The 27,021-nt window shown below is 40.4% G+C and overlaps 2 protein-coding genes across 4 annotated transcripts in view; one reads left to right on the forward strand and one right to left on the reverse strand.

The window, feature by feature from the left end:
* Positions 1-5,736: 5,736 nt before the first annotated feature.
* Positions 5,737-6,881, forward strand: CCR9 (C-C motif chemokine receptor 9). The gene has a single exon (XM_006261952.3). The coding sequence runs from the start codon at positions 5,737-5,739 to the stop codon at positions 6,811-6,813; it is 1,077 nt and encodes a 358-aa protein (XP_006262014.3). The 3' UTR covers positions 6,814-6,881.
* A 6,204-nt stretch (positions 6,882-13,085) lies between these two features.
* Positions 13,086-27,021, reverse strand: part of FYCO1 (FYVE and coiled-coil domain autophagy adaptor 1) — a 79,056-nt gene continuing 65,120 nt past the window's right edge. For all 3 annotated transcript variants that reach the window (XM_006261946.4, XM_019483530.2, XM_019483528.2), the window contains exons 15-18: positions 26,160-26,255; positions 22,208-22,418; positions 18,950-19,059; positions 13,086-18,515 (exon numbers count right to left, since the gene is read on the reverse strand). In XM_006261946.4, coding sequence (XP_006262008.2) covers positions 18,434-18,515; positions 18,950-19,059; positions 22,208-22,418; positions 26,160-26,255 — 499 coding nt within the window. In that variant the 3' untranslated portion in view covers positions 13,086-18,433. The remainder of the gene's footprint in view (positions 18,516-18,949; positions 19,060-22,207; positions 22,419-26,159; positions 26,256-27,021) is intronic.

The following is a 27,021-nucleotide window of genomic DNA, read 5'->3' on the forward strand; positions in this document are numbered from 1 at the left end:
TTATAATGGGAGAACTACTAATTTGCAACAGCACGAGTGAAATTAAAACCTGTGGTAAGAAAGTAACTTTGTCAGTTGCAAGTGCTTTGGAGAGAGACAGTTAGATTTTGCACAAACAAAATGCTGTAGATGGGGATCCTGGCACTTAATTTTCTCTCACCTAATGACAAAGGGTAAGTGAAAAGAATAAATGGCATTTTCAGTTAGTTGATTGGCACTTTGCAAATGACTATTTCTGGCTTTCAAATTGTATCTCTTCAGAAAAACAAAGTTTACTTTTTTTAAAAAAAGGAAGACACAAAAACATGGACAATTACAAAAAATAGGAACCCTGATTCCAAAAAAGTATCTAAAAACCCTCCGTCTCATAATATCCCAAGCTGAAAGGTGTATGGGGAAATCAAACTGAAAGATAAAATGGGCAAAAAAAATCCTTAAAATAGTTTATATTAAAATATAGATAGAAACTTGTGTGGTAGCTATAGCCTAAGTAATGCCATGGGTGGTGTTTCCAATTCTCAGACTAAAGATTATATACATATTATATTGTGTATAATTATATAGAATATTATATCTAAAAGATGAGTTGCAATGATAATTATAATATGTAATAATAAGAAAGTATTGAATTCAAATACATTTAATGTATTTCTCTGCCTGGAACTCCAGATAACTGCATAATAGTGCATGTTTCTGTAGCAGGGTTTAAAAATTAATAGAGTATATGTATATTTGGGTTTCAAAAAAGCAAATATATATAGTATATATATGTGTGTGTGTGTGTGTGTGTGTAATAAAACCAAATATTATTTCTATAAATAATTTGGGTTTTGTTTGGTTTTGCTTTTTTGAAACCCAAATATACATATACTCTATTGCAATAGCTTGGATAAATGCAAGGATAAATGCAAGGATAAATGTGGGTTTTAAATATATATATTTATTTAAATATATAGATGTATAAGTATATACACACACACACATATATACATATATGTGTGTGTGTGTGTCTGTGTGTATACATATACATCTATATACTTATATATATTTAAATATATATATTTAAAACCCAAATTTATCCAAGCTATTGTCTTTTTTTGGAAATGATATGCACATACATTGGAAAGGACTCCATCTTGCAAACTTTGCTTCTAAGTAATCCATATTCTTAAGTAGCTCCCTGATGAGTATAAGCATGAGGATGAGTCTTCAAGTTAGTATGTTTTAAAAAAAATCATTTTGGATGGGGAAGCAAACAAATTTCTGATTTTTTGTTTTTAGACTCCTATTTTTTATTTAAAATAAATAGGAGTTTTTAGACTCCTATTTTTTATTTAAAAAAGGCTTTAACATGTTCACTTCTGAACTGAATAAATGCAAATATAACAGATTTCAGATCACTGGGTCATTCTTCACAAGCATAACCTCAGCTTTAAAATACACTGCTTAAAGTAAAATCGCCTTGTCCATGAAAATACTAGCATAGAGATAATGCTAAAACAGTGTACATCTGCGAATTGCAGTGGGTTGTTGCTCTTCACAACTAATATCAGGAGAGCAATTAGTAATCAGCACATATTAAAAATATGGGGCATTCACTATTTTTATAGGAAAATAGTACATAAATGTTGATCACTTCCCCTTGAAAAAATGCTTTTTACTATTTATCACTGTGATCACAGGTTTTATCATTTCACTTGTTTCTCTTTGAAAATAGGTCATACCATAAACACGCTTTATTGTATAGACAGAGGACTCTTTAAAACTTACAATCACTTCAGCAAACATACATTTCTGCTTTATCTGCTCATGGGTTTTCATGGTTGTTAACTATTACTGTTAAACCTAAGTATACATAAGACCTTATAAGACAAAAAGACATTTCATAGAAGCAACACACACAATCAGATATTAAGTAGTGCAGAATATATAATCATTTTTAAACTACAGGCTGTCAGGGAAAACCACCTGCCTTCACTGCTAGTCACTAAGAGAATTTTTTTCACTTCTACAAGTTCTGTGAAAACCACAATAGTTTCAGTTGACTTTTTTTTTAATTAGATGTACAAGTGAGGGACTGTACATTTGATTAAAATTGAAATGTAACTAACTAAGCCGTAAAAGGACACAGAGAATGCATTCTCATAAGCAAACATTAATATAGTAATATATTTGGGGGGGATTTTTTTCTTTTTAAGAGCTTTTCATTTGCAAAATGAAAATGTCAAACTCAAGACTGCAGATTCAAATCCTATTTGGTTTAGTAGCTCAGGTAACCATGTTGACTCTGAAAGGACTTCAGTAATAAGCATCTGACTCATCTACTCATTTAGGAAAGCTTTTGAGAATACTGAATTATTTTTTTTGTACTTGTCTCGGTCCTACCTGACATCTTGAATTTTATAATCTCTTTATCCTCCTTACTTCCTCTCCAGTTCACAGTGATTTCTTCAAGACTGAATAAAGATCCAATAGAAGATGGCATTTACTAGCTTAGTGAGTACATTTCTATTTCTATCATATAATATCACCCCGCCCCATTTTCCCTCGTCTCTCAAATGTCTTGACGTAGGCTGTAACACAATCTATTGAGCTGATTAAAGAACTGGTTCACACTAGCAATAAAAGTCCATTAAAACATGTGTCCCTCACCCACACCAGCCATGGTCACACAAACTGGTAATATGGTTTAGCCAACAGAGGCTATACATTAATCTGGCTACTGAATAAAGAAGATACCTATATGCTGCACTTCTGTAGAATCACCTAACTGAAGGTGCTAAGGTATGTCACCAAAAAATAAGATTAACCCTCACAAGAAATCTGTGGGCTAAATACATGTTGTGGCAAAAGCTAAGATGACTCCGTAGCAATTGGGAATACCTTGCTTCAGGAAATCTCCAGTTGGAAGCACTGGAGATCAGCTTTCAGATCTTTATGTACTGCCAGGATCTGCGTTATTTTAACATAAACTGGTCCTAAGCCTACACATGAAAAAAGCCTATTATTTTTTGTAAAATCTTGTACACTCACAGATACATTGCTAACCTCTTAACCCAGATTTACTGAATATTGCCCTAGGTGAACAACTAGCAACAAAGCTGCGAACTCTCAATATCTCACCTAACTCTCCTCTTCAGGCATGCACTCTCCCCATCTTGCAAGTCTACTCATCTTTCTGGGCTGTGATCATTTTGGAAATAGTTTCATTGGTAACACCATTGAATACAAGAAACTTAAAACTAGCTGACCAGTCAACTAAACAGCTAAGCTAGGGACAGACATTCAGAAAGCCTGAGCCTGAATTGATTCAGTCTTTGCAGGTTAATCTAACCTGGCTAGGCTAAACTGGTTTGAAATTGGACAGACATTCTCTCTGGACTGAGGAAATTCAGGCACATACCTGCAGCCTGGGAGTACAAGAGCAGCCCTTCCTTCCTTCCTTTCTGCAGGGAGCTGAGCTGAAGGGGTTGTGGCCAGGCCCCAGCAGGACTCTCCCATTAGCACTGGCAATGTGTAAGAGGTGCACACTGGTGCACATGCACCCCTGGGATTGGCCATGCACCCCCTGGAAGCACCAGCCACGAAACCGGAAGTGCACCTCTGGTTTTGCCGCTGGTGGTTCCAGGCTTGGTGATTGGCCACTGGGGGATCCCCTCCACCCTGGTCAGTGATTGGCCACTGGAGGATTTGGGAGGCACCAGTCGCCCATGCTCATTAGGGAGGTCTACTTGCATCGTCCCAGACTTTTCCCTGCTGGCTGCTCAAGGGGCAGGAGTGTTGCCAGTCCCCAGTCCCTGGCTAGTACTCTGAGGCAAGAAGTGTGCAGTGCATGCATTTGTTGATGATACGGAGCTTTTCCATCTCCCTCCCTGCTTTGTCATACTGTCTGAAGCAAACTGACAGGAAAGCAAGCCAGTCAGGGAGCTGATAACAGTCTTTATCACTCTATTAGCAGAACAATTGCCTCTCTCCACATTACTTGAAACTTCTTAAACAGCTTACTAGCTGACCTGTTGATTAACTCCAAAAGCCCTAAGTATTCACTGTTCTGTCTGCCTATCCCAGTGAAATTGGAGAGGGACACACACACATAGACACCTCTTGGCATTAGCTAACATACCACATGCTGGTTACCATCCCTGCTGTGGCAGAGAGGAGGAAGGGGTCTCTGCTTAAGTAGCAAGTGATGGGGGGCACAGGGAAGCCAGCAGACCCTGTTGTGCCTGCAAGTCTGTGCCGAGCTCCAGCCAGGGAGCAGAGGGGAGGGGCCAGCCCTGCTGTGGGGCAGAGAGCCCCGCTCAGCCCAGAGAGCATGCCAGGATGCTGGGGGAGTCTGATTTCACTTAAACCAGCAAGGGGTCTGGGACAGACATTGCAAAAATCAGTTTGAGTCAAATCAGTTAAGTGTGATACAACTTTCAACCAGGTTTACCCCAAACTGGTTTCAGCCATTTTCAAACTGGTTTATGTGCACAGAACATCCGTTCTGTTACAGGTTTAAACCAGTTTCTGATCACTTAAACCAGTTTGTGTGTAATATCTGTCCCTAGCCCGGATCAACTAACCAAATAACGAACAAATTAACTAACCAAACGGTTAAAAGGTTTTAATGTCTGATCAGCAATTTTTATGAGCCCTTGTTGTAATACAAAACTATTTTATATTATCCCTTCTGAAGATCTCAGAAAAGATGATAGGGAAAATCTCATTTGGCACCATGGCTAACACTGTGGTTTATAGCTTTATGATGCAACTGATCTACCTGCTGATGAGTAGACAGATACAATAGTACATCACTTGTTTTGTTTTTTTAACTGCACAGTAGGGTCTGACACCATCTCACATGTTAAAAACAAGCATTCGAAGTTGAATGATGAAAAGTAGCTGTCTACTTCTGGCGTCCCGGTGATCAATTTGGAAACTATGACAGCACAGTGGAAAGTACATTCACTGCCAATTGTTGGATACAGCTTCCATTGACATTTATAGAAAGGTTCTCACTGATTTTCACAGAACCTGCCATAGCTGACAGTCTCCCAATTGTAATTAGACAGCTAAATCTTCTGTAGGCCAAATTCCCTTCTAGTATAAACAAAAACAACTGTTGAAGCTGATGTGGCTATACCAGTTTATACTAGCAGCCATTTCAGCTGTACTGTTTTTTCAAGAGAAAGACCAAAACTGAGCTTTTGGGTTTCAGGGGAGATTCCTACTGGTGAAAAGTTGAGACTTTGGGTGTAGGCACATTTCAAGATGCTTGGATATTATTTTTTAGGTGGCCCTTGCTCTTCACTACTTAGACCAGTGGTTCTCAACATTTTTAGACTTGAGGCATCCCTTGGGAAATGCCAGGTCTTAGCTGTTTGAAATCTCTGAATCTCTCTTGTAAAGCACATTTGCACACCTAACAGTCCTAACATTGCATGGCACCTTACAGCACCCTTGAATGGATCTTGTGGCACCGCAGGGTGCTGTGACACTCTGATTGAGAATTACTTATTTAGACTAAGAAGTATCATGGATTATTGGGTATTACTTTCATCTATGGCCAAAGCAGGGTATTTGGTTTCCTATTTCTGGTTATGGAAATTTTCCTAGATGACTGGTATAAAAAATCAGTTTCACTGTTCCTTATTAACTATTCCCTCAGCACAAAGCTAATCTGCTGTTCCATTGCAGGCCACACAAAATGACACAGCTAGTTTGCATTATCACATGAATTCCACTTCGATGATGCCTCCAGACAACAACATCTTCAATGACACAGACACCTATTGTGAAAAGAGTAATATCATGGAATTTGCTAAGACTTTCTTGCCAACATTTTTCTGCCTTGTGTTCTCTTTGGGCACATTAGGAAATGCCTTAGTTATCCTTGTCTACTGCAAACACAGGTTCAGGAAGAGCATGACTGACAGATACCTATTGCACTTGGCCATTGCTGATCTACTTCTCCTCTCAACGCTCCCTTTCTGGGCAAAAGCAGCTTTGGATGGTTGGATCTTTAAGAATGTTATGTGTAAAATTGTCAATAGCATGTATAAGATCAACTTTTACAGCTGCATGCTGTTTCTGATGTGCATTAGTATTGATCGGTACATTACAATTGTGCAGGCAATGAAAGCAAAGAACTCTAGACGGAAGAGGCTCTTCCGCAGCAAAGTTATTTGCTTTGCTGTCTGGCTGACTGCGATAAGTTTGTGCATCCCAGAAATAGTATACAGTAAAGTTAAGCAAGTCAGTGATACAACTACATGCAAAATGATGTACCCCACCACTCTTAACACATCCATCAAAGTTATTCTCCTGTCTTTGAAAATCACAATAGGGTTCTTACTTCCCTTTCTTGTCATGGTTGTTTGTTACACTCTTATAATCCGTACCCTTCGTCAAACCAAAAAATCCCAAAAACGCAAATCACTGAAAATCATTGTCATCATCATCACAGTTTTCCTCCTCTCTCAGTTTCCCTACAATATTGTTTTGATGGTCAAAACCATTCATACGTATACCATGGTCAGATATGACTGCAAAACTGCGGATGCCATGGACATTGGATTCCAGATAACTCAGATCATCGCTTTCTTTCACACCTGCCTCAACCCTGCCCTTTATGTGTTTGTTGGGCAGAGATTCCGTAATGCTCTCATTCAAATTCTGAAGAATGCAGCTCACTGTAGCAGTAAGAGCAAGGAGCATGTCGCCTCCCCATGGGATAGCCAAGAACGGAGCTCAGTGTGGTCATCTACAATGGTTGGGGGATTAAAAATCAGAGGTACTTTTACGGACAGCACTGAGCTGGAGCTCTAATTTGCATCTGCCTGTCTCCTGTAGGAAGCAGAGAGACTCTAGCCATCATGAAAGATATCAGATTTGGCCTTTTTACATAATTCTTGCACTATGAGAGAAAAAGACCTTTACAACAGATTGAATTAGCAATCTCATCCAGAGTTTGATCTTGCAAATGCTGAGCATTCATAACTCTCAGAGAAGTCTGTGGGACTTGAGGGTGCCCAGCATTTCTCCTACAAGGGCTCAGCACGCTGAAGGCTCAAGCTGTGGGCTTTTGGGCGAAGGGAAACGAAACCATTGACGGACAGGGAAGTAGTGATGATGCTGATTGTAAGCAGAACTGATAAATGAGAGAGGAGATAAAAGTATCTTTGTTACAGGTGTAAATAACCAACCCATCTGTCCCAAAGAGCACGCTCAACAAGCAAGTGACTTAAGGAGACAATCTGCTTATCTCCTCAAACAAGAGGCATAGAAGAAATGTGATGGCTGCCTCATGCTATGACACAATTCTGGTCCATGTTGACTAAGCAAAAAAAATTCTGGGCCTGCATCTCTCATTTGCCTCCATGAGTTACAGGGATTCATAGTCCGCTTTACTGTAAGTGGTGTAGATTTACCCATGTATGAAGGAGAACAGAATTTGGCTATCAGCATGTGTTTTTTCTTCAGTCTTTCTGCTTTGCAAGTAATTTTAGTATATGCAGATAAATATCTGTACTAGTTACAAAGGCATTATATTATCAGAATAACATATGGCCTTTCCCTGTTAGATTTTGCATTTTCAAGATAATCTTTGTAAAAATAAGCTATTTTTTATTCTTAATTTAGTTATTTGATTTTGAAGTTAAATTATAGGCACAGCTCATATCGTACAACATGTCATATTTTGTTATTAGAAGCTTGCCTTGTATATTACTAAACCTTAAAACTTCGAGTAATTTTTTTGAGAGAGACTTTGTAATTTTCTGTCGATGTGGGATTTGCTTTTCAAACTGAACAGCCCTGGTAATGCTGGAATTGTGGACAAACTGATGCCTGAAAGAATCAGTAGTAATAAGGATAATTACTGAGCATAACAAAATGGTTAAAAAATTATATCCAGCCTGAACTTTATATGGCAGATAGTGGAAATGGGTGGAACCTGTGAGAAAGACTTTTCCCTTCAGATCACTTGGGATGGAAAAGTTTCACATAAGGATATAATAATACCCTGCACTTCCACAGCTGCTTCTACCCCAGTATGTCAAACCACCATAGAAGCATGAAAAAAATATTCTCCAAAGACACCAGTTATGCAAGGTGTCTGTGACAGAGTGAGGAATAAACGCTACGGCTTCTGTCTCTCAGTTCTGTGCCTTAGCAGCAAGATTATCGTCCCTACCTTTGAGTTACAAGCAGAAGTGGTGCCCAGCTTGTTCTCTACCAGTTTGGACTGATTTAAATCAGAAATGTAAACTGCCAATTTTGATTGTGATTCAAATCAGCAAAAAATGAACTTAAATTGTCAAATTTAGTCTTGTACTTTTATTTCCCAGAATAGCACTCTTTGGCCGGCAAATATTAAAAGAGGTTAATAAATATAGTTTTCTAAAGTTACCGCTGCTAAGTATGCAGATACACTAAATCTATGCATATTTTAAATAGTTATTTTGCTTAACATACCTTTAGGTTTTTAAAATTGTACATTTTTTCATCATGTTAGAAAATGGTCAGTCTTTCCTTCTTTCTTATTAAATGATTTTTTTTTTTATTCATGGTTCCATCAAGCTCTGTTTGGATCGAAATTGGAATTCAGTAAAACATTATTGTAATTAAAGAATTTAACATTGTTTCTGGTCTCCATATCTTACAAAATTGTAGAACTAGCAGAGCTTATCTGCTTACACTCAGCTCTCAATAATAAGATTTCTTGCTTTTCCAACTCCCAACCTGTTTTTAACTTCAAATTAATTGAATACATTTAAATGTGAAAAATAGTTCCCTCAGCACCTATGAAAAAGCTTTTACTGTGAGAAGCCGGTTTAGCATTTTAACATACCCTGGTTCCATGTGCTTAGCCAGAGATGTCCACCACTTCAGTGGTCTGACTTTCTTTAAAATTTCAGCCCTAAACAAGTGCTGCTTATTATTATTACTTTTAAAATTAAAATGATTTGCATAATGAGGTTAGGCCTTACCTTAAGTTTGCTATAATTTTAAATTAATTCAATTTTTAATAGGGGTTAAAATTAAATAGAAATGTAACTAAAAATCTGATATATAAGCATCACTTTTTATTTTTAAAAAAATCTTTATTTTTTCTACCCAGCACTCTGCTCTCTATTATGCACAATAACATATTCTGTAAAAATATATCACCTGTGATTATTTTTAGTAAGCAGCCAAGATAGAACAGTTATCCAGGACATGATTAAGAATAATATTTCCACACAGCCTCAATTCTGAGTGAAATTTTCCCACAAACCCCCTATTCCTATACTGAAGTCAGATTTGTATGTAAAAGTCAGGCAGTAAGATGCACAGTGACCCCCATCTGCAAACTTGTATGAAAATGAGCATGGATGTGCAATTTTGATAATAGTGATTAGAAATCGCTTTGAAAAATGTGATCTTCAAATGGCAAGATAACAATTAACAGTAAGTGAAAAGTATAAAGCTCCAAAGGGGAAAGCAGAGACAGGGCTAGTGCATAGAGCACTCTTGCAAGTAGAACACCCAAACTGCAAACAGAAGAAACAATAAATAAATAAAGATGCCTATTTATCCAATCTATAAGGATCGACCGTGAAGATTCATCCCTAAAAGTGCGGGGCTTTTTATATGTATTTTACAAATTATAATTTATAAACTTTTAGAATGAATTATAATAATGAATAGGTATAGTAATGCATACCTTAGAGTAATTTCATGTATTTTTATAATTTGTAATTATGTATAAATTATAATGGATAATGTTTATTAATAAATAAATATGCCTATTTATCCAACCCATAAGGGTCTACTATCTTACCTAGTAAAAAGACATCCCTAAAAGTACTGAGCTTTCCTAGGGTGTTATGAATGTCCTCAGTGATCACTGATGTCAATGAGAACTGAGGATCCTTGACACCAGGCTGGAGTGCTGAGCACAAGGCAGTCTCTGAACATTAACACTTCAGACCGCATCAAACGGAGAGACGGCTTTTGCACTGAAACTTAGAATAAAGCTCGTAACTGACACATTGTTGAGCTTTTCCAAACTCTGAACACATTTTCCTATCCAAAAACATTTTCATCATAATTCTAATGATTTTTTTAAATAGGCACTACTATTTTGAGCAAGTTCTTTTTAAATTCCCTTCCAGACTTACTTACAGATTCAGAAGTGAGGAATAGGAAACAGCAGGGCTCATAACACCATTCCTTTCTCATTATTCTACTTAAACATTTTACTTCCTCTGCACACTTCCTTCTCAAGCTCTAAGCTTGAATAATGAATATACAAACCTTAGCTGCTGCTGAAGTACAGGCCAAAGGGCTTTTGCTGAAAACTCCAGACCCAGATCCATCCATCAGTCCATAGACTCATCTTTCTGAGCAGGGCACTACCTATGTTTCTTTTTTAGCTCGCCTGTGGGAGTACGCAACTCATTTTGGTTGGTGAAATGGAATCTTTACATGAGAATCAGAAAGGAGCACACGGTCTTCAAACACCGAGTAAACCACATTAACATCTGTCAAGTAAAAAAATCTAGACCAGTAGACCAAGCCTTATAAAAAATTAACAGTTTGGAGAAGAGCTCTTTATCATGGTTCTTCATAATATCACTTTGTGTGGGAAAAAGTGAAACACTGCTCTTCAAAATACCCCAGACCTGTGCTTGCTGCTTTCATTATTACTTTTCCTTATCACTTTGAAGTGTTTAGTCTTCCTCCTGATAAATATAGTCTTTACTGTGTGGTTGCTTGGTATAACACATTTTGGGGTTTAATTGAGACGTGACACTTCTTCAGTGTTCTGAAACTAATCTGAATTTTCTCACGGTTTCTCATATAGAGAGGTTGTGACCCGGTCATGCAACCTGGCTTATGAGTCATTTTTTGGAAAGCTTTACATTCTCATATGAATAATTGTACGGTTAGGTTAACGGAACAGTATAATTAGATTTCAGACTATATGATTCAGCTCTAATTTGGATTGTAGCAGGTCCGTACCTGGGGCAGCAAAGCCACCCCTGAAGGCCACCTGGGTCCTGCCTTGCTCACCTAGGCTGTGGGGTACAGGAGGCTTAGGAAACTTCTAGGCCATCCTTAACGTGCCAAGCCCAGATACCCACTTCCAGGAGAATGCTTCAATGACCAGGCTATAGTCTGTCCTTGGCACCCTCCACTTCTACAGAAGCTGGGTCATGAGCCAGGCAGGAAGATGAGAGTGATGGGGCTAAAGGGGGAGCAAGCAGGAGGGAGCCTCACCCTTTAGCCCAATAAAGAAGGCATTCATGGGGGACATATGAAAGCTGAATCTCCTCATGCTGGAAAGGTCCTAGAGCACAGGTGTCCCACTACCTAAACAAGTGCTCTAACCACCTCTCACTATTACATTATTATGCAAGAAGTGGGCACCACCACTGGTAAATTTGGTGCCTACCCAGAGTGGGTGCAGAGGGGGTTCAAAGGAAGCGAACATCCCCCTCTTTCAATTAACAACAAGGGAGGAGCAGCAGCTGGGGACTTTTTAAAGTCCCTAAATCAGGTAAGAATTCCCATCTCACTTCCCCCCTGTGCCCAGCAGCACCTCCCCTCCCCTCCCCACCCCAGCCTTGCTCACTGCTGCCTTTGTGGGGGGGTGGTTCTGCCTTCCTCTGTAGTGGGGAGCATGGTCCTCTTCTTTGGATCTCTTGAGCGTATGTTAACAAAGTTTGCAGCAGCATGACGATGGCCGCTGTTGTCCTCTGCTTTACCCGTGGCAGGTTAAAGTGCTATGTCTTGCGGTTGTGTGACAGGGTTGATAATAGTTTTAGTATTCAGTTAGACAAGTATTTATATGGGATGGTTTGGATAGCGATGACCCTGCTTCAGGTAGGGGGTTGAACTAGGTGACCTCCAGAGGTCCCTTCCAGGCCTACATTTCCATGATTCTATTTCCTTAGCAGAAATTCACCTCTCACAGGAAGTTTGAGACCCCAGCTGGGTTGTTTGCTCACTTACCCTGCCAGGTGTACAGATTCTCTGGTGGAAGCAGGAGAATATTTTAGGAGAGCTGCAGTTGTCCATCCCATCCACAGTCATTTCAGGATGTATTGCTATTTTGGGTGATGCTGTTTCTTTTCAGCCATTTGAACACTGTTTTTCTTTCATGCCCACTGATGGCCCCAGCAGTACCTTACTGATCTTGTCCACTATTGTTTCACTATAGGACAGGTTTTCAATCTGTCTAGGAGGTCCATGAAAGACTACCATGATCAATCAAAAGTATGTAAATGCCCACACTTACAATTCAAAGGGGTCTGCACCTCTGTTGCCACTTGCCACCCACCCCTTGCCACCGACACTTCCAGTGGCATCTGCAGGAGGTCTGTGATTGCCGCCAACCGCCGCCACTGCCGCTGGTATCTGCGGGTGGTTGCCAACCACTGGTTGGTGCTTGCTCCCCCTCCCCGCTGCAGACAGCGCTGAGGTTGCCTGCGGTAGCTCCCACTTGCCTCTGCCACGCTCCTGCCCCTGAAAGAGCTGCCGCCACCTGCAGGAGCTCACCATACCCCCCCAGCCTCTGGGGGCATGAGGCTTTCATGGCAGTCTGTACCCCCATTCAAAAGTTTTTAGGGGTTCACAAATGAAAAAAGGTTGAAAACCACTGCTATAAGATAAAGCCAGAATTTTCATACCTGGGTGCCTAAAGTTAAGTTCTTCCTTCCATATTTGGGCATCGCCACAACTGGCCTCAAATTCTGTAGTATTGATTTTCAAAACATTTTAATGGTAGATACACTTCAAATAGATATCAGCCCTTTTGAGAAGAAGGCTACTACTTTGGTGCTTATACAGGAACAGGGGACTCTGTATTCATGGAAGAATGAGATTCATGACATTTGTTATGGGAGAAATTCACCCCTGTGCACAGTCTCTGTTTTAACCACCATGCAGAGGTAAACCGAACTCTTGTTACTTTATTGGGACAAGAGCAACACAAACAAGATTCATTTTTCAAAATATATAAGATCTTTTTCCTTGCTTAAAATCAAATGGTCTAGTATTCAAAATTTTCTCATCTTTGAGACAAAATTGTACCTATAAGCAGAAAAGGGAGGTTCATTTTTAAAGGAGACCGATTTTTATTTATTTAATTCCTGAGTTAAAAAAAAAAGCATCAACAAACATTCCAGTACACAGCCATCTACATCCCCATAAATGTACAGACTTTAATACATGGAAATCTTTATTTCCCTGCAAAAGATAAATTGAAGTTTGGTGCAAATTCACTGTGCAATTCTTTGGCAGTCATGAGCAAAGGATGGTTCTGAATAAGCTACAATTGAGGATTGTTAGAGCTGTAGTGCAAGTTCAATTTTGAAACACAAAGCAGCAGTCGTGCATAGTATCTTTACACATAGTTTACCATAGTTTAAATCGGCAAACTCTTCCACTTGAGACATTTTCATGAACCAATTTGCAATAATGGTTAGAGAAATGTAAAGGAACACTGCCATATTTTGAAAAAAAAAAGCAACTAAGTTTTACCCTATGCCTAAAAAAAGAGTGAACTCGGGGAGGAAAGAATCGTTTAGCACATCACCCTGATACCCCGCAAAGGGACCCAACCACTTATGTTGCCTGTTATGTGTACTTTCTTGGATACAAAAGTTTCTTGACTACAAAAGCACCAGACTGTACCCTTTTAATTTAGTTTCACCCTGGATTAAAATGAGTCTTTTCTCTTATATCCATTACGGCGGATGTTGAGTTCATAAAAGAACTGATTCAAAGCTTTTGAGCGCATATTTAAGTATGAGCAGCCTGACTGACTTCAATGCGACTGTTCCTGTGCAATAGCCCTTTGTTGAACAGGGTTCTAAGGTACAGGTGCTCAACTTCAGCACGTGAGGCAGATCCAGTGGTACCACTGCCCTGCTATCACATTTCTGGACCCATGGGGTCAGACAGCATGGCCCTGTGCACTGGAATGGGCATTCAGGGTGGCATGGGGCCTGATACCAGTGAGGAGGGGCAGCACGGAGCCCCAGAGCCCAATCCCAGTGAGCAGGGCTGGGCAGAGGCAATGCGCAGCCCCAGGGCCAAATCCTGGTTTATGAATGCTGGGCCGAGGCAGCACAGAGCCGTGGGGCCCAGTTTTGGCATCAGAGACCACTGGAGGCCAAGCTGGGCCGAGACAATATGGAGTCCAATTCTGTCGCAGGTGCCCAATATGGCTTACGGACCAGCTCCAGTCCCCTCATCTGGTCCATGGATTCAAAAGGTCAGGCATCACTGATCTAAGCCCCTTGAATAACTCTTTCTTTTGTGTGGTATTTTCCATTAGGGACTGCTTTGGGCCCATTCATTAATGGAAAGCCAGCGAGGCTGACACTGTACTCCTTGTACGGCACAATGGACAGATACATGGCAAAATGTTATGCTATCAGATAAGATGGCTGGATTTTCACTGTCTTTCCAGAGCTCCATACAAATCAAGGAAAGCCAGCTCATTTTCCTTTAAACAAACTATTTGTTAGAACCTCTTATTGGCTTGAAAATACTCTTCCTGCCCTTGCCATCTTTTTTTTTTTCGCTTCTCTGCCCCATTTCAGAGAGCAGAAAGGCAACTGGAGCAGGTGGGGATTCCCCAGGTAGCTGATATACAACTGCCACTTCCTTTTATACAAACCTCCAACTGAAATAGAGCACACAGCCACCTCTGAAAGATGTTTCTCTAAACCCATGATTCTCAATCAGGGTGCAAACACGATTCACAAAATAAATCCAGAGTTTTCAAATTGGAATTTGTAGTGTTGAAAAGATTCTTATCTTTCCTGGTCTTTCTGACTTCTTTACAACTGAAGAATTGCTTTGTTATCTTTCTCTACTCCAAAAAAAGTGAAAATTAAAGAGCTCGCATTTTCTGGGGGGCACCTTGCGTCTAATGAGGGGGCCTTTTGGTCTTGAAAGGTTGAGGACCACTGCTCTAAACCATAACAGGAGCCACAACAGCCTTAGACACTGCAGAGCTCTAATAAAGCTGAGACTCTGGGAAACTATATTTTTTCCTTCTTTTTTATTGTGGCCTCCTAATATAGTACATTTCTTGCTACATTGCCAGATATTATCTTATTAGTGTAACTGATATCTACACAGTTCTGAAGACAGGGCTTTCTTCATAGATTTGTGATCTTGATCCTGAATGGCTGTTTTTCAATGTTGCCTATTCTTGAGATTTTTAATGATTTAATTTTTTTTAAAGCCCAAGCTCTCAGGTTCGGGATATTTGCAAGAGAGTGCTCAGCTTTCATTTTCCAAAAAAGGAGGTTTTAGCCTTTATGATTACAGAGAAAAGCTTGAAAATGGAAGCAAGTGCATTCTAAAGCCCTCGGTATTTATCATTTTAAAAAAACCCAAACACTCACAATTTTAAAGCTAAACTCTTGATCATTAAGGCTCAGAAATATTATTGGAAATACGGTGTGTGCCGCACAGAACCATTTATCCTAGGAGCTACACAAACAGTAGCTTTTCAAAACTATTCTTTGGGACAGAGTGATAGGTTTAAGAAAAAAGAGAGACAGAAACAACATCTAGAAGCCACTCGCTATCAGAATATTTACAGTGTTAATGGGTATAGCTAAGGCTAATATATTTGACAGTGTTCCTTTAAATTACATTTGGCATTTTACAAAAATTATCCCAGTAAAATTAGTATCCTAACTAAAACAGTAACAAAATTATTTTAAAAATCACACCTAAAAGCTTAAGGAAAACTGATGTGGACTTCCATTATACTGCATAGTGAATGGTATATGGTATTCCATTAAATAAATTCTTATTTCCTAATTAAATACAAACTATAACTCCAACACTAAAATAATATTCTAGAAAAATAATGTGTACAATTTGTTTATTGCTTATTCGCTATCCACTTTAATCTCCTCTCCACCCTGATGAAATTCTTAAATGTTAAGTACATTCGCAGCAAAATAAGAGTTTAATTTTAATCGTGTTTGACCCCTCAGCTCCTTTGATGCATCTTCCTCATGAAGTTTACACATAGTAACAACAATAAAGAAGAACTAGATTATAAACTGAATGGAATGTTACAATACGAGTCAGGTAATGTGACTGACTAATATCGGGCCCAATCCAAAGCCTGTTGAAATCAATAAGATTTATATTTGCATAAAAGGCTATCTAAAGAGCTTTCACTGTATAAAAATGCCCTATATTCACCAACTACAAACTGAATCACCCAAAGCAAAGGTCCACAGCTTCGTCTCTGCCTTTTAATTTGCAGCTTATAACACCAGTAATGACCTGGGCACTCGGGATTAATGGTCTTCTGCTTTATTTTGGACAATTAACTCTTCTTCTTTCAGATGATCATTAGTTCCTACAAAATGCCAGGTGCTCGAATTGTTGTCTAAATGAATAGCAGCTTTTTTGCAATTACCTACAACAGTCTGCATCAGGTCTATCACAATAAATGGGGCCTCATAGGGATGAAAAACTCAGCTAGAAAAGTATAAAAAACAATGTGAACGTCTATCTTTCTCTCAGCCTGAACTGAACTCTGATGAAGAATCCTCTGCCCCCAGCCTCACCCAATGATTTTTTTGTCTCCCCAATCTCCATCCTTAAAGTCTCCTATAGATAACCAGCTGCCTCAGTCTGGACTTGAAACTAGGGCTCCCCCCCCCCCCCCCAATTTAATTTCTGTCAAAAAATGAAATCTTTTTAATCGCAAATGTTTTGTCAAAATATTGATATTGTCCATAGAGAGCAGAAACTTTGCACAGATATTCTGTTTTGTTGAAAAATTCCTTCGAAAACAGCTTTGGTGGCAATTTTTTTGGCCAACCCCATTGAGAAATGCATATTTTCATATGGCAGCCATGCTGGATCTAGCAGCGACTGAACATTGCAGCTGGGAATTGAGATGAAAATGGGGTGAGAAAATGGCAGGAAAGAAGTAGGAGGGTCAGGTGGACAGTGGGGAATGGGTATCACCTGATTTAGCCTGGAAATGGAAAGGAAATCACTGAGTAAAGGAGGAGAGACTCAGGCTGAATGTGACTTGAAGAAGCAGAAATAGGGGAAAGATGAAAAAGAAGAAAGAAAAAATGATGTAATGGAACTGCTAAGAGTGAGAGAGACAGATAGGAGAAAAGAGGAGAAGGATGAAGGTTTCACTGGGCACGTCTACACGTGCGTTAATGCACCGCTGTTACTGTGCATTAAGTTTAGTACCTCTAGTATGAGGTACTACATACATGCGCAGTAGCTGGAGCTAAAGTGCAGTAGCAATGGGGCATGGCTTTTTGTGGTGCTTAATGCATAGTAGACTAATAATTCTACTGAGCATTAGTGCATTAGCACAGTTTTTGCCATAATGCGCTAATGTGCAGTAGAATTAGTCTACTGCGCATTAGGCATCTCATGTAGATGTGTCCACTGTGTCTTGATATAGTCGAGCCTGGGTGGGTTTCTTTAGATAGAGTCAAGTGTTATCAGGTCCGTTACACGCTACCTTCCACTCAGTGTACAGAATGGAACTGTTTTTGTCATTTTCCATCTTAAAGTATTTTTGTTTTCTTGTGAATGCTGCAGTTTAAGGTGCCAAAACAGGAAAAAAGGAAAAGGAAGAAGAACCATGCCCATTTTCTCTTCTTTAGTGTCATGTACTGGAGGTCCAATTCATTCAGCAGATTGTACACTTATTCTGCCAATGTTACTCACCTTCAGAAGTACCTTCCTCTGCAAGAACTTTCACTCTTTACAGGGTACAGAAGGCAAAAGTGGCAGAAGTAATTCAGAATTATAGAGCTATTGCAGCATATTTGTGTAACTAGCATTTTTAAAAACAGCCAGTAAGATATTTTAAGCCTAAACTGGTTATATAAAAGCTATCTTTGCTGTTTATAAATTTTGCAAAAAGGTAATACTTTTATAAAGATTATGATAAGTGTCTTTAATGACTGGACTATTGCATAGTTGTTGTTTTCATAAGAAAATACAGCTGGTTAGAAGTGTTTATTTTTATGCCCTGTTCTAAATGTCAAGAAAAACAATTTTCAAATTTTTCAATTAAAAAATTCATTTTAGCTAAAATATTTGGTTTACTGACAAAAATGTTTAGTAAAATCTGGTTTTTTAGACCCAATTTTTCAATAAAAATAAATGGTGGAAAATTTCTGACCAACCCTACTAAACAGCATGCTTTTTTGAGCAATCTGTACACAGTACAGAACCATTAATGGTCATATGAATGAGATCTGTTTCTTAGGTGTAAACATACAGTAAGTGCTTTTTTTTTGTAACTATTGTGTAGTTTTAAAGGGTCTTCAAACACAGTGGTATTTTTAGTGCTTACACACACACACACACACACGCACACACACATATATAAATAATAGTGTTTCTTAAAAATATGCTTAAAAATAACACCATATATTCAAGGCTCTGGAAAATCACTTCCATCATAGATCACAGGTCGTTCAACAGTCAAGTGATAAAAGACTCTTTTTGAGATGAACCTGTACAAACAAAAGCAGAACAAGATCAGGTTAATGCAACACAGGTACATCCCACACACAATAAGGGGTCAAATTCAACTGTCCTTATTCAGGCAAAATTTCCACTGGTTTTAATGGAAGTTTTGCCCAAGGTAGGCAAGCTAGATTAGATCAAATATGTTCAGCGCCTACAAGAAGATGATCCTGACTCTGTACTGGTTTGAAAGCAGTCACGAGTGACTCTCTCTCTTTTGTTTCTCTTCTCAGGTCAAGCAGACTGAAGCATGGAATGATGTTATAGAAATATGGAAAAGCTGCATTCATAAAAAATTTAACTTAGGCCACCTCAACCAATTTTTGACAATTGCTAAATGGTAAAATAATAGGGAGTCTAACCAATTCCACAAGCCACAAAACCTTGTATATTTCAACCTTTATACTCCAAATGCACCTACCTAGAGAACGTGTTGTCAAATATCAGCATGTAGACACCAGCATTTCTGACTTTCACTTGCCCTCTGATTGTTTCCTTATGAGAGTTACAGCGAGTCAAAGGAATAAGAACCTGGAGTTGAAAAAAAAAATAAAACAAACTTTGTAATATATATTTTGCCTGCAGGAAAAGTTGTCTAGGCTTACACCTCCCTACAAGCAAGGGGAGAGAGAGAGAGTGTGTATGTGTGTATGCGTGCACACATGGACAAACATATTTGCCTTGATTGTGATTAACTATTCCCATGAATACATGCTAAAACGGATTAGGCTCTTTCCAATTTAACTTCAGTCATAAATTCAAATGAAGAATGATTGGACTAAATTGTCATCTCACTTATATTGGTAGAAACCCAGAGCAATTCTAGCTGTGTCAATAGAGGGACACTGTGAAGCAAAGAATAGACAATATACTGAATTAATCCCACGTCCTAGTTGAATGTTCCAGTCATATTTCTTCATTTAATTGAAAACTAGCCCCTTTTGTTGCTGGTGCATAGAAAACAGGAAAACTTAGTTCAACTGAAAGCTTTTGTTTAAAGTTTGTATTTCTGAGCCTTTTGCTGGCAGTCACCATGTTGCTGAAAAGGAAACATATTTGTACAGGTGACACCACAGGAAGCCTTCTGTCTCAAACTCGTTATCATCCTATTTTAATCAAGCCCCAAGAGACCTTTCATTGTTTAAGCAGGAAACTGAGAGACATAGTTAGCCATGTTAGTCTGCAGTCATGTAGAAGGCTGGGTAGATTTGCACCATACTATATCTGTCTCTATATGGTTAGCCTATAAGGTGCAAATCTACCCCACCTTTTAAGCAGGAAACTGCCAAGATGCTCCATTTACCACTCTCACAGCTTAAACCTGTAGAGTTCTTGTTTTACAACTGATAGCGTCAGCACCTGCAGGCAAACAGGCTGACAGCCAGATTCAGCACAGCAATCTGGGCCAGATGTTTAAGGCTAGGGACAGAAATTACACAAAAAATGGTATAAGTGATTGGAAAATGGTTCAAAACTATTACACAACAGAAGTTCAGTGTATATACATATATATAACTTTCAAAATGCCAAAACTGGTTTAAGATGAACCTGGATGGATGTAGTATCAGACTTAACTGATTTAAGATAAATCAGTTTATTGAACTTCTGTCCCAGATTCTCTCTAGATTCAAGTCCTCCAGCATCCCAGAATGCTGTGCACCTCCCCTGCTACCCTTGCTCCTTTCAGGGCAGGTGGACTAGCTCTGGCCCAAGCTCTCTGGTCCAGCCAAGCAGGGAGGTGTGTTCTAGCATCCCCCAGCTTCTGGTCTGGGCCACAGCAGGCATGTGGCTGCATTTCCAGAATCAAAAGTGAATGTCTGTTCACTTGCTTATCAGTTTAATCTACGCAGTTTAGAGAAACATGCAAAGATTGAACCAATTCAGCCTGGGGCTTTTTGACTGTCTGTACTTAGTCTAAAAGTTTAAGGTGACTAACTTAATGGGGCTTAAGCAAACCTACAGGCATTAAGAAATCTAGCCTATAAGCACATGCTTAACTGATGGAACTTCCATGGGACTTTGGCATGTGTTTTCATATAGATATTTACACAGCGTGTTTTTACAATGAGACAACAATCGTGTCATAACCATGTGAAATCCTACATGAGACAAGGCACAGTTAAGTTTTCATTTCATGTAGCTAGTCAAACTTAACCCCATGCCCCATCAAGTAGAGTTAATCTTAATTAGATGCACCAAGGTTAAGAATTACTATGGGTTGTCGCTGCGAGGATTTTACATTGTGACAGGTAATGTGAGCTAACTCTCATTATAACAAGACACCTATTTTTCACAGTGAAGACACAGATTTGGTTTTTCTCCTAACATGGGTAAAAATTACAACTGCCTTGTCTTCACTGAACTTTTAATATGGGCTAGTTAAAAATAAATACACCCTCATTCATAATGTAGATGTGAGCACTGTGAATGAGGATTGCAGTGTGGGTCTCTGGGCTTGTTACTACAAGATTTTGGGCCTTCTGGCCCCCGTTCACCCTAATATTTAGGGTGTGAATCGTGCCATCAACTAATCAGACTTACAAATCATTGCCTTTTGTTCCAGGCCTTGCAGGATTCAAGGCCTATGTTATTTACAAGTACATTTATTAAGAGATAAATATTAAGGAAAAAATGAGATAAACCCAAGAGAGACTTGAAGGTTTGACCTAATGGAACTAATTCTTCATCTTAGTTTCACAGTTTCATAGTAGCTAGGGTCAGGAGGGACCTGAACAGGTCATCTAGCCTGACCCCCTGCCACAGGCAGGAATGAATGCTGGGTTCACAAGACCCCAGACAGGTGATCGTCCAACCTCCTCTTGAATTTGCCCAAGGTAGGGGTGAGGAACACTTCCCTGGGAAGTTGGTTCCAGATTTTGGCCACCCTAACTGTAAAATATTGCCTTCTGATCTCTAACCTAAACCTATTCTCCATCAGCTTATTACCATTATTCCTCGTCACCCCAGGTGGTGCTGCAGATAAAAGAGCTCTGCCTATTTGCTGTTGATCCCCCCTGATAAGTTTGTAGGCAGCCACCAGGTCCCCCCTCAGCCTCCTCTTGCTGAGGCTGAACAGGTTCAGGTCCTTCAGTCTCTGCTCGTAGGGCCTGTCCTGCTGCCCTCTCACCAAGCGGGTGGCCCTCCTCTGAACTCTCTCCAGGCTGGCCACATCCCTTTTGAAGTGTGGTGCCCAGTACTGGACACAGTACCCCAACTGCGGCCTGACCAAAGTCACATAGAGGGGGAGTATCACCTCTCTGGACTGGCTTGAGAGGCACTGTACTTATGCATTGTACTTATGCATTGTACTTAGTGACAATGTACTTATTTTAAATACTAACATTAGGATGTATAATGCCATCCAGTGCAATGACAACCTATTTCTTCTGTTTCTCCTCTCAGAGATCAAGAGAACATGTCTTGTTGGGCAACATTAAGTAATTAAAGGACACCTTTACAGGAGCAGCATAATATACTTTGGACAAGGAAAGCTTCTCTTGATGAGACAGCCTGAGACTTTTATACAGGTTACTACAGTGATATAACAACACGTGCCACTTTCTGAAGCCCTTAAAAGAAGATTTGTTGGTTGTTGTAGTCAGTCAGTCAGTTTCACAGCACAATTTTCCAGTTATCTCAGAGAGGGGTAAAAAACCCCATCATCAAATAATTGCCTTACTTTGCACTGATCCAATGTTGCCTCTTCTGATTCTTGGTAAATGACACTGAATGAGATGCTTTTTGGGTCTGAAGAAAACAGCCAGCTTATTGTAAGGCCAGTCTCTTTAACAGTGATGGGAATGACGCTGTAGGTGCTGGACTTAATGAACAGCTCTCTACTGTCTTCTCCAAAATTTGCTATCTCTTCCACTGTAATGGGTAATTTTATCCTGTGGGGGGAACCAAAACAAAACAAAAAAATTAGTAACCTGAAGGGTCAAGTTTGATTGCGAAGATGGTGTGAATAATATACAGCAACTATTTATTTTCCTTTTCTTGATCAAGGCTCCTCAGTATCTTAGAGGTGTATCTATGGGATACAGTAATCCAACTTTGGATGAAAGCAAGAACCTTAAAGCAGATCACAATCCCATACTTTGTGCTAGCTTTGTTTCAATCACTCACTTATTCCATAACAGTAAAAAGTAACACTGACTGGTACAGAGACCTAAAAATAGGTTTTCGTAGTAAGCTAGTGCCCAATTTAAAGTATATCTATACCTTTTTGAAGGTGCTCTTGAGACCACCACTGAGGGGCATGGACACGCTCTTCCACTCCACCTCTACCAAACACAGAAATGCGGGGAATTTGTACATATGCTTGCGTTGCAGCACTGGGCACTTTTAAAGCACCCAGCGCTGTGGCACATGCATTTATATAAATGGCGAAATGTGTGTCAGCGCTGAGAAAATGGCATTGGCTTGCTTTTGAACTAAAATACATCAAAAGTGTTTTAGTTCAAAAGGGGACTGCTGCCATTTTCTCAACCTTGATGAGCATTTTGCCATTATACAAATGCATGCGATATCTGCTCCGACGTGCTGGATTTCCGGTGTGTCGGAGCAGGCAAAGGTATGTGTATAAATGCCAGAGGAGACTTAGCTAGCCTGGGGGGTGCTCTACCTTCCCCACTGGCCTTCTTGAGCTCTCTGTCTTTGGTAGACTTGGGAGTGGCAGTGGAGTGTGACCTCAGTGTAGCTTCATCACTTCATTTATGGAGGGAGCAGGTGGGCTCTGCTTTTTGGCAGGCATCCCAAACACACTAGGGAAGTGGTATAGACATGCCTGTAAAGCAGGGGTGGGCAAAATGCGGCCCACGGGTCAGATGCGGCCCGCCAGGCCATTCTATCCAGCCCGCGGGGCCCCTAAAAAGTTTAGAAAATTAATATATATCTGCCCCCGGCTGCCTGTCATGTGGCCCTCTATGGCTTGCTGAAATATAGTAAGCGGCCCTCCACCTGAAATAATTGCCTGCCACTGCTGTAAAGTGTTTAACAAAAAATGCCCTGACAAAGAAGACTCTGCTGCCCTCTGCTGCCTTTTTTAGGAAGAAACATCCTTCTTATTGAGAAATTAGCACTGAGGGAACGGACAAATTTACTGACTTGGGCAGATGTGAGCAGCAGTTCTATTCATGTTGCACAGTGCTCCCTCTCCTGGGAGTTTTGGGGCACTTAACCTGAAGACACACTGTAAAAAGTCATGCAGGCTGGATCCTGGGATTAAAACTTAATTTTCTTCAGGACCCTTTAATGCTTTGGTCAAATGATCTTACTCTAATGATATACTTCATGGTAACAGTTAGATTCTCAGCTGGCAGTAAAATCAGGAGAAATTACCTCTGACCCAACAGAGGCATAACTACTACACTCTATGCCCTGGGTGGCAGGGGCTGGGCCAGCTGCAGCCGGGGCTAGGCTGACAGCAGTAGTGTCAGGGCTGGTGCCCCAGTTGCCCGTCCCTCATGTTACTGCTAATGAAAGAACTCTGTGATCCTAGTATTATGATACCCAGTAATAGGTAGGCTTAGCAGGATTCCTTTTTTATCAATAAATGGTGAGTTCACCTCTCCCTTACAGACTGACCAAAAAATATGTCCACTGGTAATAACAGAAATGTACAGAAAGAGGACTGTAACAGGGAGCCCTTACCCTTGTTACTGAACAGTGAAGAAAGACGGATGGAGGGACAGAGGGTAGAGGGGTTAAAAAGGAAAACAATGGGCAGCCTAATGACTCATCAATTAAACAATTAGCTGCTCATTCACAGGTGTAGAAGTGGACTGGAAGGAGGAAACAGGCTGCTTAAACAAACCCCTACCCAAAGGGGAGGAGGGGGAAATGCTGCCTGGCCACGTTAAACACATGATGCAAGGGTGGCTGCCACCTCTCCCCGTGTTCGTCCACCTCTTCCGATTCCTGCCCAGCTGGCTCTTCCCCGATGATGAATGAACAGAATGATTTAAAACAGGTATGATTTACTGATTTATGGATATTTACTTTTTATATTTTGACGTGATTTTACAAAGCTTTTAACAGTATACTGTCATTACTAACTTGTCTGCACCCACATCCGATTTTGCGCAATCCTGAAAATGTAAATAGCTAAAAATCAAAAGAAATGCTTAAAAATAAACACTGATTTTAGCTGTCAAAATGATAAAAAAAAATAAAAATTGAATTCTGCCAAGCCTAGCAATAGGTCATTGGCTGCCAACTCAAGAAAACAGTTGCAGACTCATACCACAAATGATAATGGTGTTATTTCATATTCTGAAGATGGGGAAGCCTGTGGTTTCTCAGTCATGACTGTGTGGTATCTAGTGCCAATTGCTAAATTTTAACAACTGTAACCAGGCCAAGCTGAACACTGCATTTTTAGCCTTAGTTCAGCTTTACTGGTAATATTAGTACTTACACTCTAGATTGGTAGTGCCCAAGCTTTTTGCCCTGTGGACTGGATGGGTAGCGCCAGGTTTGTCTGTGGGCTGCATTCAGAAGGTGGGCCCAATGCAGCATATGGGGCAGGCACAGTGAAGGCCCAATCTAGCAAGCAAGGCAGGCATGGCTGGAGTCTGATCCAGCTGTGTGACAATGGCCCAGGCCCAGCCTGATCCAGCCACATGGCAACAACCCAGCCTGGGTCTGATCCAGCTGCAAAGCAACAGTTCAGCCCAGGCTTGATGTGGCCACGTGGCAATGGCCCCAGCTATTGCGGCACAGGGATTGGAAATTTGGATGCAGGGGAGGGGTGGCAGTGTTATTGGTCACTACTCCCATGCCACCAAATTTTCCGATCCATGGGGAGTCCAGGGGACTGGATGACATGGCTCCACGGGCCAAGACTAGAGCACCCCTGCTCTAGATGAATCAACTACCTAACTTTCCCAACCACTCTTTAATTTTAAGCAGCAGTCTATTATTCATCCTCTGTTGCCTGGTAGCAACAAGGGCCCTGCACAGACCAAATCATTTAACTGTCATTCAACTCACAATTGAGCCAACTTTTCTACATAGACTGCCACAGGTGAGTTCCAAGATCCTGGGTTTTGTGCATACAAACCCTATTATCAACAGGGCATCAAAGTAGCATAACTGCATGCAAAAACCTTAGTTAGTATGTTGCCGAGGGTGTGTGTGTGTTGGGGGGGTTGTGCACACACATAAAATTGGGCTGAGACTGAACTGAAAGTTCAGCTCATACTGTGATATGTGCAGACTAAAAAGGATAAAAGACATTGACTGCAACGAGGAGATGGAAAATAAACCCCTTCCCCCACCAAACAAAATGGACTAATGCAACACTCTCTCCACCCTCCTCTACTGGAACCCTGGACACCTACCCCAGGACTGCAGTAATAATGGGAAAGCAGTTGGGCAGACAGGATAGCAAGCTGATTCTCTCTTTTTTTACCTCCCATGTGCACCTGGGCATTGCAAAATCAGAATGGGACAACAGAGATGACTACTACTTCATTATTTAACTATTATATTTCTCCACAGGCCAAATTCAGCTGTCAGATACAGATGAATTAAGTCACACCGAGGGCAATGAGACTTGTGCTCAAATGTCCCAGATCTGATTTGACCTTTATTTTTTAAACCAGGTAGTAACAAGCTGCTCTGCTTACATCAGTTCTCCTGACTTCAGCAAGCACGTCTCAGCATCTTGGGCCATTTGCAATTCTTCTGATTCATCAAAGGTCGATGAATTATACATGCTGTTTCTATGGCAGAAAAGAAAAACACTGTTATTTAATAATCTCTGAAATAATATAAAGCAAAGACAAGCAATCATACCTACATCTTAAATGCTTGTATCCCTCCAAAAGTTTTATTTCAGTTGCCCTGGGGCTAAATTCAATTATATGTATTCTTTGCATTTTAGTAGCACCCAAAAATCCCAACCCAGACTCAAACCTCATCATGCTAACCACTGTACAGCCATATAGCCTGAGACAGTTCCTGCCTCACAGAACCTGCTATCTAGGTGGAACAGAAGAGCAAGTGGTAAGAGAAAGAGAGCTAGTACCATATTTCAGGGAAAAGATGGAGGCACAGGAATCATCTGATAAACCTAGAAACTGTTCTCTGATATAAGTCCTATTTGAATGCCTCAACCATGAGACCTCTCCCTTCAGGAACAGCATGGAACCTCGCAGAGAGGGGCAATACATTGAGTTGCCTGATTCTATGGAAGTCAAAAGATAAGTAGAGTAAAGTGAAATGAAGGGAGTTACTGAGGCTGAGACTTACACCCACTGTCTGCAAATGTCTACACAAGACTAAGTACACTAGTAAGTACGGTAAGGCCTCTAAGGCAGCGGCAGGCAATTATTTAGGACGGAGGGCTGCTTACTGAGTTTTGGCAAGCCATTGAGGGCCACATGACAGGCAGCCAGGGGCAGATAAATATTAATTTTCTAAATTTTTTAGGGGCCCCATGGACCGGATAGAAGGGGCTGGCAGGCCTCATCTGGCCTGTGGGCCGCA

Source organism: Alligator mississippiensis, chromosome 5, assembly GCF_030867095.1.
Source record: "Alligator mississippiensis isolate rAllMis1 chromosome 5, rAllMis1, whole genome shotgun sequence".
NCBI classification, from domain to species: domain Eukaryota; kingdom Metazoa; phylum Chordata; order Crocodylia; family Alligatoridae; genus Alligator; species Alligator mississippiensis.

Excerpts from the sequence above, each read along its gene's own strand:
- CCR9 (XM_006261952.3), top strand. The coding sequence starts at position 5,737 with ATGCCTCCAGACAACAACATCTTCAATGACACAGACACCTATTGTGAA.